This window comes from Electrophorus electricus, chromosome 12 (genome assembly GCF_013358815.1).
Source record: "Electrophorus electricus isolate fEleEle1 chromosome 12, fEleEle1.pri, whole genome shotgun sequence".
Lineage (NCBI taxonomy): Eukaryota > Metazoa > Chordata > Actinopteri > Gymnotiformes > Gymnotidae > Electrophorus > Electrophorus electricus.
In genome coordinates, this window is record NC_049546.1 from 7,241,632 (window position 1) to 7,257,212 (window position 15,581).

The 15,581-nt window shown below is 41.3% G+C and overlaps 2 protein-coding genes across 3 annotated transcripts in view; one reads left to right on the forward strand and one right to left on the reverse strand.

Annotated features, from left to right (window-relative positions):
• The window catches only part of macrod1 (mono-ADP ribosylhydrolase 1), a 61,797-nt gene that overhangs the window by 12,580 nt on the left and 33,636 nt on the right, over positions 1-15,581 (forward strand). The window lies entirely within an intron of this gene.
• On the reverse strand, positions 1,228-5,495 carry flrt1b (fibronectin leucine rich transmembrane protein 1b). The gene is given in 2 exon segments (XM_027003558.2): positions 1,228-5,338; positions 5,340-5,495. Coding segments are annotated over 2 exon segments (1,749 nt in total). The 5' UTR covers positions 5,415-5,495; the 3' UTR covers positions 1,228-3,664.

Genomic DNA, 15,581 nt, shown 5'->3' on the forward strand with positions numbered 1-15,581 from the left:
ATGAAGGAAGCTTGAATGTTGGTCTTCTCTCAGTCTAATTAGCTTAATTGCCCCAATGTGGTAACTGCAGGAAGACGAGGCATGCTGTTCATCAGAGACGTCTTCCGAGAGTTTCTTCTACACTTCTGTTATGCTGTTGTCTGCATATTGGTTGAACATTCCCAGTTGGGTCTCGCTTGGTATAGTGTGAATTTGTGCAAAATCCTTCAGTGTAACAGGGCTTGTCCAAACCTGGGCTTCATCAAATGAAACTGATAACCCTGTGGTTCATGAGAGGTAGCCCTTCAGGTGGCCCTTTCAGTAGGTCCTAAACTACCAAGATCCCAACATTCAGCCTGCACTGTTAGTGTTTCTTTTGGCTAATACAGATGTCCAATCCATCAACGCAGTGCTCACACCAATTAGCCCAGACTAATTTTGCTCTATTGCGCACACACACACACACACACACACACACACACACACACAGAGTCTCTCATGCTAGCATATTCCACTGATGTTTTAGACTATATTGGTATGTTCCGCCTCATTTGGATCTTTAGCACAATCACAGACTTAATAAGACAATCATTTGACAAAGCAATCATTTGACATTATAAGTAGCCAAGAGATTTTGCCGAATTATCTGGAATTCTATTAAGATGATAATTACACAGATGGGGAACAGGTGCAAATAACTACTCATTGAAATTTAAGTAAAGAGTTTGCTTACATACAGAGAAAGAGCTTCTGTTTAAATCCTTTCTGTGTCTTAGCTGGACATTTAGACCCACACCCCCCTCATTATATTGATCCATTGTGTTGCTTACACAGGCATTACCACACTCTTCAGATTGAAGACATGTCTGCTCTTAAACACACAATCCATACACTTTCTCTCTTGCTCGTTCACTTGGCCCATTAACAGTAATGCCGTACCTGCCTGTAACTGATTTGAAAGTATTATTCTTGAACAGTTATGGTCCACTGGGTCCTTATGAACTGACATGGAGGTTTCATATGACGTGAAAATGCATTTATTTTTGAAAGCTTGGGAAGAACAGTTTATTGTCCTTTTGATGTAATTTATAGCTTGTTGTAAAACTATACAGAAATGCAGTTCATCACCACTCCTTTTATTGTGTGTGTGTGTTTTTATATTTATTTATATTTATATATATATATATATATAGTATATATATATATATATATATATATATAATATGCATACATACTACACTTTTGGAAAAACAAGCTATATTCATTGCAGAGAATTTCCTTTGAGAAGTGAAGAACTGACAGATTCACTATTTTGTTAAAATATTTCACTTTCACAATATTTCATAAAAGGCAGAAAAATTAAAGGGTCCTAAGTACTATTAACTGCATTTTCCAACATTCCTAACATTCCATCTTTACAAGTGTTGCTTCCCATTTTTATGCAATATGCTGGGTACAAGATTGTCCACAACCATTTTAGAGGACTTACTGTGTACTGCTCTACAACTCACGGCCCATACACAAGATGTCGCGGTCCCCAGTGTTACATTTTTTTTTTCCAGTCCATATACTTCCCTGATTTCAGTGGTTTCAGTACCTTAAGGGTATGGTGGATATACCACTTGTCCTGTTACATAGAGATGACAGTGACAGAGTTAAACTCATGGAAATCTTTGCTAACAGCTCTTTGCCCTTCATTGGATTCAGAATTTGTCTTTTTCTCCAGACTTTGTTTTACGCCCTTTCCTATTAGCTTGTATTAGATTTGTATGAAAATGCCTGTTTTATCTGTATGAGCCTGTCAGTTTGGATTGAATTGTGAATTAAAAAATGTTTCCCTTGACATGATTGTCTTTTAAAGGGGGGGGGGGTTGTTTGTTTGTTTTAAAGATCCTGACTGATTTCCTGTCTTGTTCTGGTTTTGTCTTTTGGAAGGAAAAAATAATTTTAATTGTTCCTGTATTTCTTTGAGGGAGTAAAATTATTAAACTTAACTGAGAGTGTGCAGATATACAGGAAACCATTTTATATGATACAGGATAAATCCACTTTATTTTAAAATGGACATCTACCAATACCTGTATTTTATGACAGATTTCATTACCACCCTCTGCCCACCTGCTGTTTCCTGACACATTCTCTCCTTTCCTTTTCTATCTCATTAAAAGGAAAGAAACCCAGTAGCAGTTTGAGTTTCTTCATTGTCGAAACTGTTATCACCCCTGTCAGTTCTCTGGGCTAGGAACAAAGTCTTCGCACAGCGTGCACAGGAAAAACAGGCAAGAATAAAAGAAAAGCAAACAGAGTCAGAATGGGGAGAATAAGGACATTGAATCTGAATCACAAACAAACAAATGACTTTTTTTTCTTTTTGTTTTCCCTTTTTGTTCTTGGTTTGTTGTTGCCATAGTACGTGTCCCAAAGAATTCGAAGGCACCCTTTTCCACCAGCAAATATATACAATACAGGTAGTAAAGCTATAACTATACACACCTGATTCCTCATTATACAACTTATTTTTATGCTAAAACGTTTACCCCTTAATATGACATATCTTAAGGATAACGGGTAATCATTGGTACTAAGAAGGACAGTAAATTTCACCCAATTTGGATAATGTCAATACCAAGAGTGGTATCTCTGGCACTTTTTTGTTTCTTTTAGGTGATACAAGCATATTCTAGGGACCGTTTTTGCCCCACATTGTATTGAATAACAGACAGACTGGAAACAGACTGAAGGAGGCACAAAGGGTATATTGGAGAAGGGGTGTGCCAAGTGTGTCAACTTGTTTCATGATTATGCATTTGACAATTAGGTCATTTCATTTTCTTGTGTAGGAGAAGCATGAACCATGACCTGAATAAATCAACACAAATCATTTAAAGCCCTTCACAGGGTGCTCTGGCTTTGCACCCATTGTTAAGTGGTCAATGACACATTTTGCTCCTTATGGAATATGTTTCATTTTTGGAATATATGGGCAACTAGGAAGTCTGATTAAAGCAGCAACTGAGTTGAATTCAAGGGTTTAACTGACTTCTTTATCATGTGAATTATGATGTACTTTACACTTTATTTGGAGAAATGTTTATTTAAAACAAATTATTCAGCCAACTTTTATGTTATGAATGACTATGGATAAGAGTGATATACAAGCTACTTCAGAATTGGCACACCCCCTACTTTGGAACCTACAGAAATGAACAAACCCCTACTTAGCTACTGTTTGAAAAGTAGTGGCCAAAACAGATGGGGGACAGTACAGAGGCCATCACGTGTAGGCATAATCTATATCTGGTATTCCTCCTTCTCTGTATCCACGGTTGGTCCCATAGCCTGGATTTGCTGTGTGATTGAGGGTGCTCCTGTAAAGTGTTGTATTATTTGAGGGAAAAATAGTATGAATGTATGTCATGTCCTCAACCTTTGCTTTTGGTTGCAAGGGATGATGGGCTGCCAGTGGCGTCATCTGGAAACCATGAGTCCCAATCTCTGAAGATTGAGTTGTCCTTAATTGTACCAGATTCGACGTAGTCATCATAATGCTGCCACTACTACGGGAAGCGACAACATCTCGTCCGTAGACAGTGTGATCGTCAGCTGTAAGGTACCCTGCACGATGTCCATACCAGCAGAAGAGCCCAAAAATTAAGAATAAGGAAACACATGCAGTTACCCCATCCTATAATCCCTGCAAGTGGTAGGATGTTAGTTCATCTGAACCCTGTTCATCCTGGCCTTGGTCAGTACCAGGTTGAAGTTGGGGATAAGCTGTCTCTGTTCTAGCACAAGCAGGATGCTCATGCTCTGACTCAGAGTTCATATTTAACCCTCCTGTTGCTGTAATCGATGTCCATTTTCCCTTGTTCACAACAAGAGGCACCAAGCAGATAATATAACTTGAATGGGGTTGTAATTGAGTAAGTAAATACTCTCGTCGGTCCCCTGGGACCAGTGTCTCTGTAATGGAACCCATGGCTGGGTTGTTGCCTAGCCTTAACCATGACAGCCTGAAAGCTGAGGCTGGTTGAGCAGCCTGCCATGTAATATGGACTGTCTCTGGAGTTAAAGGCTTCACACTGATAACTAATGACTTGCCAGTAACCCCATCTGCACCAACAACAGAGCCATCCTGTCCCAAATCAGGGTACCTGTGCACAGGTCGTCTGGACCTGAGGGTAAATAGAGAACCTTGTGGAAGTGGAGGGGTTGTTGTGGTTGGAGTGTTTGTTGGAAAATCTCCTTGGTCTCTCTTGGCTCCATCACTTCCACCCAATCCACCACCTCCCCCAGGTCCATCTACCTCACATTGTTCCATCTGACTTGTGAGGTCCCTAAGAGTTTTGCCCCTGGCTTTTTCTGGACCGTGACAGGTTAGACCCCTGACAGTTACCGATGAGCCTCGGACATGCAACCAATCATGTAGCCAGCGTAGGTTGCAGCCACAATACCAGGGATTCCCACGGAGAAGCAGCTGTGAAATGCTGTCCAAGTCCCTGAATAAACCCCTGGGTAGGGTTGTGAGGTTGTTGCCTGACAAGTCAAGCTTCTGTAACCTTCGCATGCCTTCCAGGGAACTCCGTGGCATGTGCACCATGGCGTTGTCCTGAAGATACAGTCGAAGTAGATGAGTGCTGGGAAGGTTTAAAGGTGGTGACTGAAGTGAGTTGCGTACCAAAGAGAGCTCTGTTAAATTAGACAGTCGTGAAAATGTATCATCAGCTATGCGCTGATTTGCCAACAGGTTCCCATCAAGGAAGAGGCGTCTAAGGGAGGCGAGTCCCCTGAACGCGTGTGTTGGAATAGTAGAAATTCGGTTATCATCTAATCGAAGCTCCTCTAGTGATGACGGCAGCCCTGAGGGTATGCTCGAGAGATGGTTGCGTGACAAGAAGAGAAGTCGTAGCCGTGGATTATTTGCAAAGGCCTTTTCTTCAATACTCACAGTTGAAATTGAATTATCGTCCATGTGCAGCTTCTCGAGCAATGGTAAACGTGCAAGAGCAGCACGAGGCAACGTTCGTATATTGTTGTCCTGAAGATGGAGTTCACGCAACGATGGAGGCAGGTGTGTTGGAAAGTCATCGAGCTCATTGTCATAAAGATAAACTACACGAACAGTCATTCGCCTCTCTAACGAGACCGGTAGACCAGCGTTGTCAATGCGATTGTTTTGTAAATAAAGCACAGCTGCTGTTAACGGTAATGGTGGTATGATGCTTAATCCACGGTCGTTGCAGTAAATGAAACCATCGTCGCACCTACATGCTGATGGACATGGAACTTCACCTTGAAGCTCCGCCTCCCCAAGCGCAGCCTCAGTGATGGCAGCTGTTGCTGCAGCAAACTCCAGCACTTTCGACCAATAATGTGAGGCAGAGGAGCAGCAGGAACAGCCAGTCTCTGAGCTCAATCAGGCTTTCGGCTGCCATAGTGTAGTTTTTCCAAACTCCTCAAACTTCTTGATGGGAACTCTGTTGTAAAACGTGTCCCTGTTTCCCGCCAGCACTGTTGGTCCCTGTGGGGATCAGAGAGAGACCAGGTGAACAACCTGTGCTGAAGCTATTGTACGATCTTGACATGTAAAATTACAGACCCATCTCATCTACATTATAAATTATTCTCTTTTCTGTAATCCTCCCACATGTTAACTACACTTTTATACATATAAATGTCCATTGTGAAAAGAGGGAAGAAGGTTGAGCCAGATATGAGACAGCAAACTGTTTTCCTAACTCATGCTTTATTTGGATGATGAGAGAACAACAGATTGTATCCTTTTGGTGGAATTCTAGAAAGACGGAGATGAACAATAAAAGAATGAGATGGTGGAGAAGCAGAGAGAGATGATGTGACGTGATAACTGAATCGACTGACATTTGATCCCTGCTGCAGCTTTTATTTTGCATTTGGAATTTAAGGACAGACCCCACTTGGTTGGTACAAATTGACATGCATTACGTGATTTCAAAATTTCAAAAGACTAAATTATTCGCAGACTGCTTGGAAAGCCAAAGAAAGATCTCACTCTTCACAAACTGTGGGCTAAGATGATGGGTTTTGTATGGTTTCGTGTGTGTGTCCTACATAGGCCTCCATCGGTGACTTATCAAAGGGAAATGGAGGAACGAGGAAGAGGAAACACTTGAAATTAAGATGGAAATGACTTCTGTGCACTCGTTCTGCATCCTGTCCCCCCTCGGTCTAAAATGTACGCTTCTTCAAATGTCAAAGACTAAAGAAACAAGTAACAAATGTTCCTTTTTTTCAGACAGCTTAAAACATGCAAGTGCTGCCAATTTCGATGGTTAAGGGCTCAGACAAAATCATGCAAAATGTGACAGGTCACGGGTGACACAACTCCTGACTGTCACAAGACATATTGATAACGAATCGAAAGCTGGTCATGCTGGATAGCTGGATATTTGAACAAAACTGCTCCCAAAACTAATCACAGTAACACAAATGATCACTCTACGTCTCTCTGACATGGTGCTCAGACCAGCTTTACTGCTGAAGCCATCTCCAAAGTTGCATAATGCAAGCCTTCAGGCTGTGGTAGAAATCACGCAAGAAGTTAGTTTGTAATGAAATGCAGCATGTTTTGCACAAGCATACTACACCATATAAGTTCACTGTATGTTGACTGGATACCGCCCTTTCTGTCTTTCTTTCACACTGGCAGATACACAAAAGAGACCTGGCCAACACTTGTTTGTATTCTTGTATGTTTTTGTCACTCTAGGTGTATGTGCATTGTTCTCTGCTGGGGCCTCATTCTTTTTGCAGCCTGCTGTCTCGTGGGGCAGCGGTGGGGCTTGTTTGTGCTGTTGGCCAGGCCAGATGGGAGCTGGTTAGCTACCCCTTGGCTGCACCACACTGTTGCCTCAGGCAGCAACTTCATGCAAAACAAGCCCTTAAACAGAGCTAGCTACCATGCAAAACTGATCAAGTTGGTTTACACAGAATGATGCAGACTGAGATTTGTAGTGAGAAATAATTTTGCATGTGGTTTGCTATGCCAATTCAATGTATTTTGGGCAGGTGTGAGTGGCATTTTGGGAGGGGGAAAAACAAAAAAAAAAACAAACTTATTTGCCAAACAAATGTAATATATAAAAAATCTTAATTCAGATTTGTTTTGTCAAATCATCTTTCCATAATTTCCATTGAATTTATGAATGTTATTTGTCTGTTGCATCATTTCCATTGTTGTTCATAAAATGAGGTACTTTGGCTGAAAACGTCAGCCTTAACTGTTTGTGGAGTATGTGTGTGTTTGGGTATTTTTAACATAAAATCATTCACCTGTCCAGGCTGGAAATGTTTGCGTTCCAACACAAGAGAAGGCAGGTACTGTGAGGGAGGTGAAGAGGGAATGCCAGAGAAAGCCTGCGTCAAGATGCCATCCTTTTGAATATCTAATAAAATGTGCTACAGTCTTGCCCTTTCATCATAATCCATTTATCTTAAGCCGACAGTAAAACAGAGGGGAAGGAGTGAGAGAGCGTACTGCTGTGTGTGCTGCTAGGGTGTACATCTGGAATCTTTCTTCCCTGGCTCCTGTATCCATCCCATTTTCTTTTCCTTAAATCTTTCCTGTATTTTGCCCTTGTTTGTGCTTCATTTTTAAACGTAGGCTATTAGGGGAGTAAATTTGGCTTCCGCTTCCTGACACTTTGTCTCAATTATCTCAGCAGTCCTGTTTCTACAAGTTTTAGAGGTTGTGGGACTCTGGCAGCTTGTCTAAAATATTGCTTAACTTGGGAGCTCTGGGCTTCTCACTGTCAACATAGCACCTTTTAATTTGCTGACATTCACTATAACACAAGAAATGTTAAGGAAAAATGTATCTTACCTCTTGAGAATGAATTGGAAGGTCCTTTGCCTTGGTAGCAGCTAAGGAGGATTCGAACTATAATCAGTATTGAGAGGTAAATTATTTAGTTAGATGTCTCACTGCATACCCTCCTTCGTCAGTGACTGATTCCCGCAGCAGCCATTACTGATAGGGTTCTTGTTCAGTGTAGGCACTGAGACCAGCATGACTCCATCCAGAGGACGTTTTCCAGTCTTAATGAAACAAGGCAGTTACTGTTTCTTCCAGCTTGTAAAGCTAAAAGACCTTGTATCTGATGTTGTAGGTTGAAGCCTTTGTACATCCAGGGGCATTGTCAACATTTTGATTGTGTATCCTCACATCAGTGATGAGGCAGGACTGCCTCAATTTAAGACCTGTAAGGAAGACAAATCGCAACTGAGTGAAATCATTCATATTCACATTGTACCACTTTAAAATATCTTTGACCTTAAAGCAACCACTCTCAACAAATGGCAGCTTTAAAAGTCAGAGAAGTAAGGTTCAGTGTGCAGATTAAATGGAAAATCTCTTTTATGGACTGCTCTAAGCCATCGGCCAGAGCAAAACAGGAATGCACAAACTATCTGGCTCGCTTTCTCACAAGATGGTGACACTGTACACCACACAGTCTGTTTCATTGCAGTATTGCAAAATAACAGACTAGCTCTCCCTCTTAAAAGTTACAGATATATGAGTGTAGTAAGTTCATGTTTAAACTTGTAGGCTGGGCCCTCTGCATATTTGATTGCTCTGCATTTATGTTTACCACAACGGCCATCGCGGGACCCCAACATTTACACCAGTGGCCGTTATCATCCTTTGCAGCGCCGTGTTATATTTCCCAGGCCTGACATGTGTGGCTTTGCAAAAGAGTTTGTAATTTTTAAAGTCCCTTCTAGGACCCATTGACTCCCTATTTAACTGCTCTCACCACGTTCCAATCAGAAAGTAGCGGTGTTCAAAAACAATATTCCTGATGCGCAGCCTGCAGTGTGGGCTGTGCAGATGGAGCAGGTGGAAATGGATCACTGGAGAGCTGTACCAGCCTGCGTGGGGAGACTGCGAACATTTTCCAGCTCTCAGGGTTAATGCAAAAAGAATGAAGCTTCACCAGCGTAATAATGAATGCGTGGGCTAATTAAATCAATAATGTATTTGGGGATTTTTAGTTAATCAGTGCTTCTACTTGGCATGAAAAGGAGGGGGCGAAATCAGACAGGCACATATTCGGATGCTGCTCAGCGCTCACTGAGATGCGTTTCCTTCTGTCCTTGGCTCACGGTTCACCGTCTACCATGTCACCTCTCTCTCGCGCTCTGTCTCTCTTCTTTCTCTCTGTCTTTCATGCTCTCTCCCATTGCTTCTTGCGGTTTTATGCTTTGTTCTCCCTCTCTCTTCTCACTGGGTGCTCTTGCTGCCCTTTTCTCTCTCTCTCTCTCTCCCTTTTTCTCTTTTCCCCTTTTCCTTCTCTTCTATATTCTAAAAGACGTGGATTCAGTGTGATAATGAGATCTGATGACCGTAAGACCAGCTATGACCTCTGCACTTTGCCCCAGACTGTGTGACCCCACAACAGAACAATTCTCCATTTTACAATAGAGTTCCAGTTGTGTGTATGTGTGTGTGTGTGGGGGGGCACTCTGGGATAATTGATGAATTCCCTGTGTGTGTTTATATGTTAGTACACCCGTGTGTGTGTGTGTGTGTGTGTGTGTGTGTGTGTGTGAGGTTGTTTAACTATCCTCTGCACGTAACTCCAAATTTCTGCCTTTCAGTTTCTCATTTACTATGTGGGGGAGAGAGAGAGAGAGAAAGTGAGTGAGGGAAAGAAAGTGGCAGATGGAGAGGTAAAGAGAAGAAGGAAGATTGATGAATCCATTGGAATGAAATTTGTAGACAGAAATTACTGTCAGGCAAAGTAGGGTTTAAGCCCACCAGAGTCTGAATTCACGACACTGACAATCTAGCGCGCGTGCACACCCACACACCCACCCACACCCCCACACACATGCACATATTCACCACTCCCTTGTCTTTGTCTCAAGATCATGAAAGAACATGAAAAGTTAATGGCCTTTCTCATCCCTCACACTGCTTTGTCATAAAATATTACTAAAGTACATCATAAAATAATTATTCCGCACCAGATCCAACTCATTATTAATTCAGGGCAGGGCTTGATGAATGGCATTGATGTATAGACACGTAAACAGTGTAAACAAACAGAATATTTTGTGTTCGCGTCTGGTCACTAGCACGTAAGGACGATAATAAAGCAACTCGGTTAATGTGATATGATTGGAATGCTGCCCTCAGGGGCCCGGTGCAGTACTGAAGACTGCATACGTGTGTGTACTGGAGGGGGTTGGGCCAGCCAGCATGTCCGCTTCAGAGTTAAGCGCACGACACCTAGGTCCGCACTCCCTGACAGCCTGGGCCTGAACTTCAGTCATCAGGCTCGTCGGTCGTAACTCAGAAATCCAGAGCCCCCTCAAACATTCTAGAACATTCCACAGGCTCGCGCTAATAAATCCTCCACACCAGGATCATCACCTAATGAAGCTTCGGTTTCTGTATCAAAGCCGTCCGCAGTGCAAGCCTAATTAATGTAGCATTCAGAAGCAGGAGAAGGAAAGTAATTGCTAGCACAGAGGTGCTTTGACAGTTACTCTCCACAAACACCTTGATGAGAGGTGTCTGGAAACCAGGCCTTTTTTTCCCCCTCTCTCTCCCTCCTAACAGCTATGACGGCCTCGCTCTCAAACTGCCTGTGGCTCTGAATAATAATGTGTGTGCGCGTGTGTGTGTGAGATCTGATGATAATTGGCTAAAGGTAATCAAGGATAATTTGGCGATGGGAGGGAAAATCGGCGGGAGACGCACGGAGATGGAGGGATGTGACCAGCCTCTCAACACAGAGCTGCACACAGCAGCCTTTTTGCATGAACAACTGCAACAGTGAGGGGGAGCGGGAAAGGGGGGGGTGGAGGGGGCGCGGGCCGGAGGGAGGGGGGCTGAGGGTAAAAGGTTAACAAGGCTGTTTGGGGCTCCATGCGTTTGTTGTTCTTTGTTTGTTCGTTCAGTTTTGTGTTTTCAATCGGAGCATTTTCATAACTGATTCCATCTTCACAGGCTATTTTTGACTATTTTTTTCTCTCTCTCTCCCTCTCTCTCTCACACACACACACACACACAAACTGAATATTGGTCAGCCGTAATGCCGTTAATGTATACAAGGCCTGACGTTCCCTTAAACACATTCTGTTGGTCCCTAATTTGAACCGGATGTACTTTCTCAGTCCCGTGTGACCTCACTTGGACTCTGAGATGGGACTCTAGCGTGCTGTGTGCGCACCGCGTGCACTATAAAATCTGCCTTCACCATCATTACATTTGTTTAATTCACTCCCCCAGTCTGTTTTTTAACATTGTTAAAGTGCCACTAAGGGGGATTGAGGATTTGTTTTTGCCCATTTAGCTGCTGGAGATGGGCCTGTTGTTGTTGGTTTTTTTGTTTGTTTGTTTTTCTCCATATTTCTCATGGTAAAGTTGATTTTGATCAACAATGATGGGCCTGTTTTATGTATCTATTTGACAGATTCACAATGGTCTATCTACACACAATTTACCTCTGAAAGATTTTCTACTTGGGGCTTACTACTTATTTAATACTTACTAGGGGTGTAACAATATATCTATTTTAACTGGAACATTGTTTTAAAGGCTACAAAATGATTCTATCAAATAATGAAATATTATTCCCATGTTCATCTTGAGGTTTCGTGTAAGCCGAACATTATAAACATTGTCAACCTGATGTTGCTGAAGTTTACTGTGAAATGAGTTAGAGATGGCACTATAACGAATTTTTTCGCACCAGTCCAATACAGATAGATGTCTTGCATTTGAATGGCGCTCGATATCGATTTTTCATTAAAAATGGAGAGAATATTTTTAAAGCTTCAGTCATTTGGTGGCTTTTTTGTGCACTCGCTCTCTCCCTCTGCACAGTATTGCTGCCTCACTCACTGACTTCTGATATTTACACTACGGTTCCTCTGCATTGCTTCCTCATTACTGAATGCACTTGTAATACCGCATCAACTTAATTATTTCTTCTTGTGAATTTCATTGGTAAATCACTGTTCTACCTGCTACACACCCCACACACACCAAGCGCCATGTGAGAAAACGGAGAGGCTACCTGTACAACGAATCTCTTTTAACTTCATCTTAAAACCATCAGAAATGTAATCTGATAACGATTACAAGATGATTATTCTTTCGAGCCAAAAAAAATCTAAATCAGTGAGTTAGCATATTATTATTCAGATTTTATTAATCTTATTCAGATTTTCCAGTCCATCTCAAAACTCAGCAGGCTAATGGCAAACTCAGCAGCTCTTACGCGTTTTCATGTGGTTTGAATACACTAACTGAATTGAGAAGGAGGGCGCTTTATGAGCTTGGTGATTTATTTCTCCTTTATCTGTTATCGGGTTTCTGCTCCTTTTCCCAAACCTGACTTGCTTTACTTCACAGCCAAACTTTTTTTTTGTTTAAAAGAACAGATATATAAATGGCCGATGGCGTGGAAACCTGGTGAAAAGTCGCTCATCGATGCTGGGAGGGCCGCTAACCCGGTCCCCCACGCTGGGTTATCAAATGACAGCCATGCAAACAATCACATTTGGATATGTGCATTGAACGTTATAGTTTTAATCGTAAACGTGAATAAAACACTCTCATTTAAACTCTTTGGCGGTGTATAACTGTGCTCAGCCCGCAGTTATCATGCCGATTTGCTCAAACTAACATGATGGAATCAGATCAGTTTCCTTTAAAAATGTCTTCCTTGATATCTGAGCCACCTTCTTTTGCTGATATCGACCCGGTTCTCATACGTGTAATGAAACGCATTCGAATCCAAAAGAAACATTGACTAAAATTTAAATAATTTGATATGATTGTTTTTTCAGCGGTCACGAAAACATTTGCTCCAAATGCTTCATGCATCTCCTACAACACTGTTCCAAATGGCTAAAAATATTTTTCAGTGCAAGTTGTACAGAATTGAAAATAATGCTTATGCATTGAGGAACCTTACTGTCAGCATCTACTATTGATGCTATATATTTGATTCAAATGGTATCACAACAGTTTCATCAAATCATGAAAGAAGGATAGTCAGGTATACTTGATTCCTTATGAGGATTCTTCATATGGGTAACCAACAAAAGTTTGGAAAAAGGATATTATTAAATAAGAACTTTCGGCTGAGTAACTGGTTCTAGTTTGGAGAGGCAAAAAAAAAAAACGATTTAACAGGGGCCTCCTGTAAAATTAGATTGCTCTTACTGGATGTTTTGATCAAATTTATTGTATATAATACAGGTGTCAATGTTTAGTAAAGGGATAATTCCAGCTTTTTAAAAAAGTGTATTTTCAGTACGTCAAATGCTTGGTTTTAGAGTTGTAGACTGCACCAAAATGGTCTCAGATTTCTAGGTGGGCATAATTCTAAGATCGCAAAATTTCAATTTGCATTTAGTAACTATTGATTTCATTTTATATAGCGACCTACAATGTGGGGTTTTTTTGTGTGTGTGTGTGTGTGTGTGTGTGTGTGTGTGTGTGTGTGTGTGTGTGAGAGAGAGAGAGACTTTGTGTTTTATTGCACGTGCAATGTGTGTGTGTACAGTTCTGCTCTATGCTGAATGTATCCGCACATCTTCACACATTCTCTATATCTTCCATCTGCATCAATTCTTTATCAGTACTACATGTCATATAAATACAGATTTGTTTCATTTGTTTCAGTAACATTCACCTTCTCAGCCTTGTTTGTGCAAGATTAAATACACTGCACTTCCAGAAGTTGAAAGGACATAGGCATTAGGACAACAGGTACTGGAGTGAGGCTAGTAGCTGTCAAGCTAGCTCCTAGTACGTTTTTAGTCATTTTTTAGTAAGTACCTCAAAATACATAATAATGCATAATAATATCCAATAACCAGAGGACATGCTGTGTTCTGTGTTCATGGTTGTAATAATTTCTTGAATTATAAATTGTGCCTTCTTGGAAATCTATTTCTTTTTTGCACCATTTATAACTATAAAGCCAACCATTTGATAATTAAGAAAACAGAAAAATAGAACACAATTTTTATTTATTTTTTTGTTTAGGTTTAGTGCTGAATTATTTGTTTTAATATAGCTTTCTTTTGATGCACCTAAAATATAAATTTGTTCTCTAATCCAACTGTAAACATGCAGGGAGGCCTAAGTTTAGCATTGCTTGCTACACTTCATTTTCAAGGTGAGGGTTTATGTTATATGGATTTACAGCTATATTCACAATATTTCCTACTGGTAAATTCACTTGTTTGAAGTGTGTTAGGAATTCCAGAAGAGCGGCCCATGCTGTATGTGCTGGTAAAGTTATTGGTGTGTAAGTCACTGTGATGTACACTATACAGTTACTGTATACTGGTGGACAGACATGAGCGTGTGCATGCGCGGACATACTCAGTCTGTGTTTACTGCTGTTGTATTGGGTGTTTGGGAGCAATCTATATACATCTATTTCTATTTTAAAAAAATGTATTAAAGGTTAAAACATTAATGAGTTGTGCTGAATATGGAATTTAAAGGAATTTATGCTTCACTTCTGCTGTTGATCAGGTGTGTGTGTGTCCGTGGAAAGCGTATGTATTTGGTGTTGCCTTGTATGCATCAAATCCAATGGCTCTGAATCCGATCTCCTCCTGGCTACACTCACCCTGAAATAATTGTCACGTTGTCGGACTGTCTGTGCTTCAAACGCCTCTTGCTCGCTCACTATCACTCACTTTTTCCCCTTTCTTCCTCCCTCCCTTCCTTTCTTCTTCTGTCGCGTTCTCCGCCGTCGTTCACACTCAACCTGACACAGCGCTGCATGGATGCGGCCTATTAAATTTGATGCAGTGTTTTGCGACTGAAATAATTTGATGCTTCCCTCTCCTCGATTTCCTCTCTCTCTCTGACACTCACTCGCTCCTGGTTTCTCTCTCCCCCTGATGAACTGGTAAATGGTGTAAACAAAATTCTCATCCTCTCAGCCCTGTTCCAGTCTTTTCATCTTTCCTCTTCCTCTGCTCATCACATTAGTTGGATTATATTTAATCTCATTTCTTACTGTTACTTTAATAGTCTTTTCTGCATTTGAGTGCATATTCTGTTAATCAGTGTGTATCCTTCTATGAGACCCAACACAGCTTCTCTCTACTCACTTTGCCTTCTGTCTTTTCCTTTCTCTCGTCTTCTGCAGTTGGAATTATGCATGGGCTCTTGACACTGGCTAGCAGAAACATACTGATAAATCCTAATCCTCTCTCTCTCCATCCCTCCTTTTCACCTTTCCATTTCACCTCTTTCATGTCTTCATATTCCCTGTTCTCTTTATTCTTTCTCTCTTTCACTTGTACCGTCTGTGCCTGTGTAAATGATCCGGTGACTGGAAATAAACAGGCAATTCAAACACTGGGGTCCTCTCTCTCCTGTGCTACAACTCGCACACGCACATGCTCTTTCAGACATCAAGCAAAATTGAACCGATAAACACACAAGCACAGTGAGCACGCATGCGCGCGCAGCACAGCACAACACACACACACACACATACATACACACACACACACACACACACACACACACACACACACACACACATATATATATATATAATAATGATTCTTCT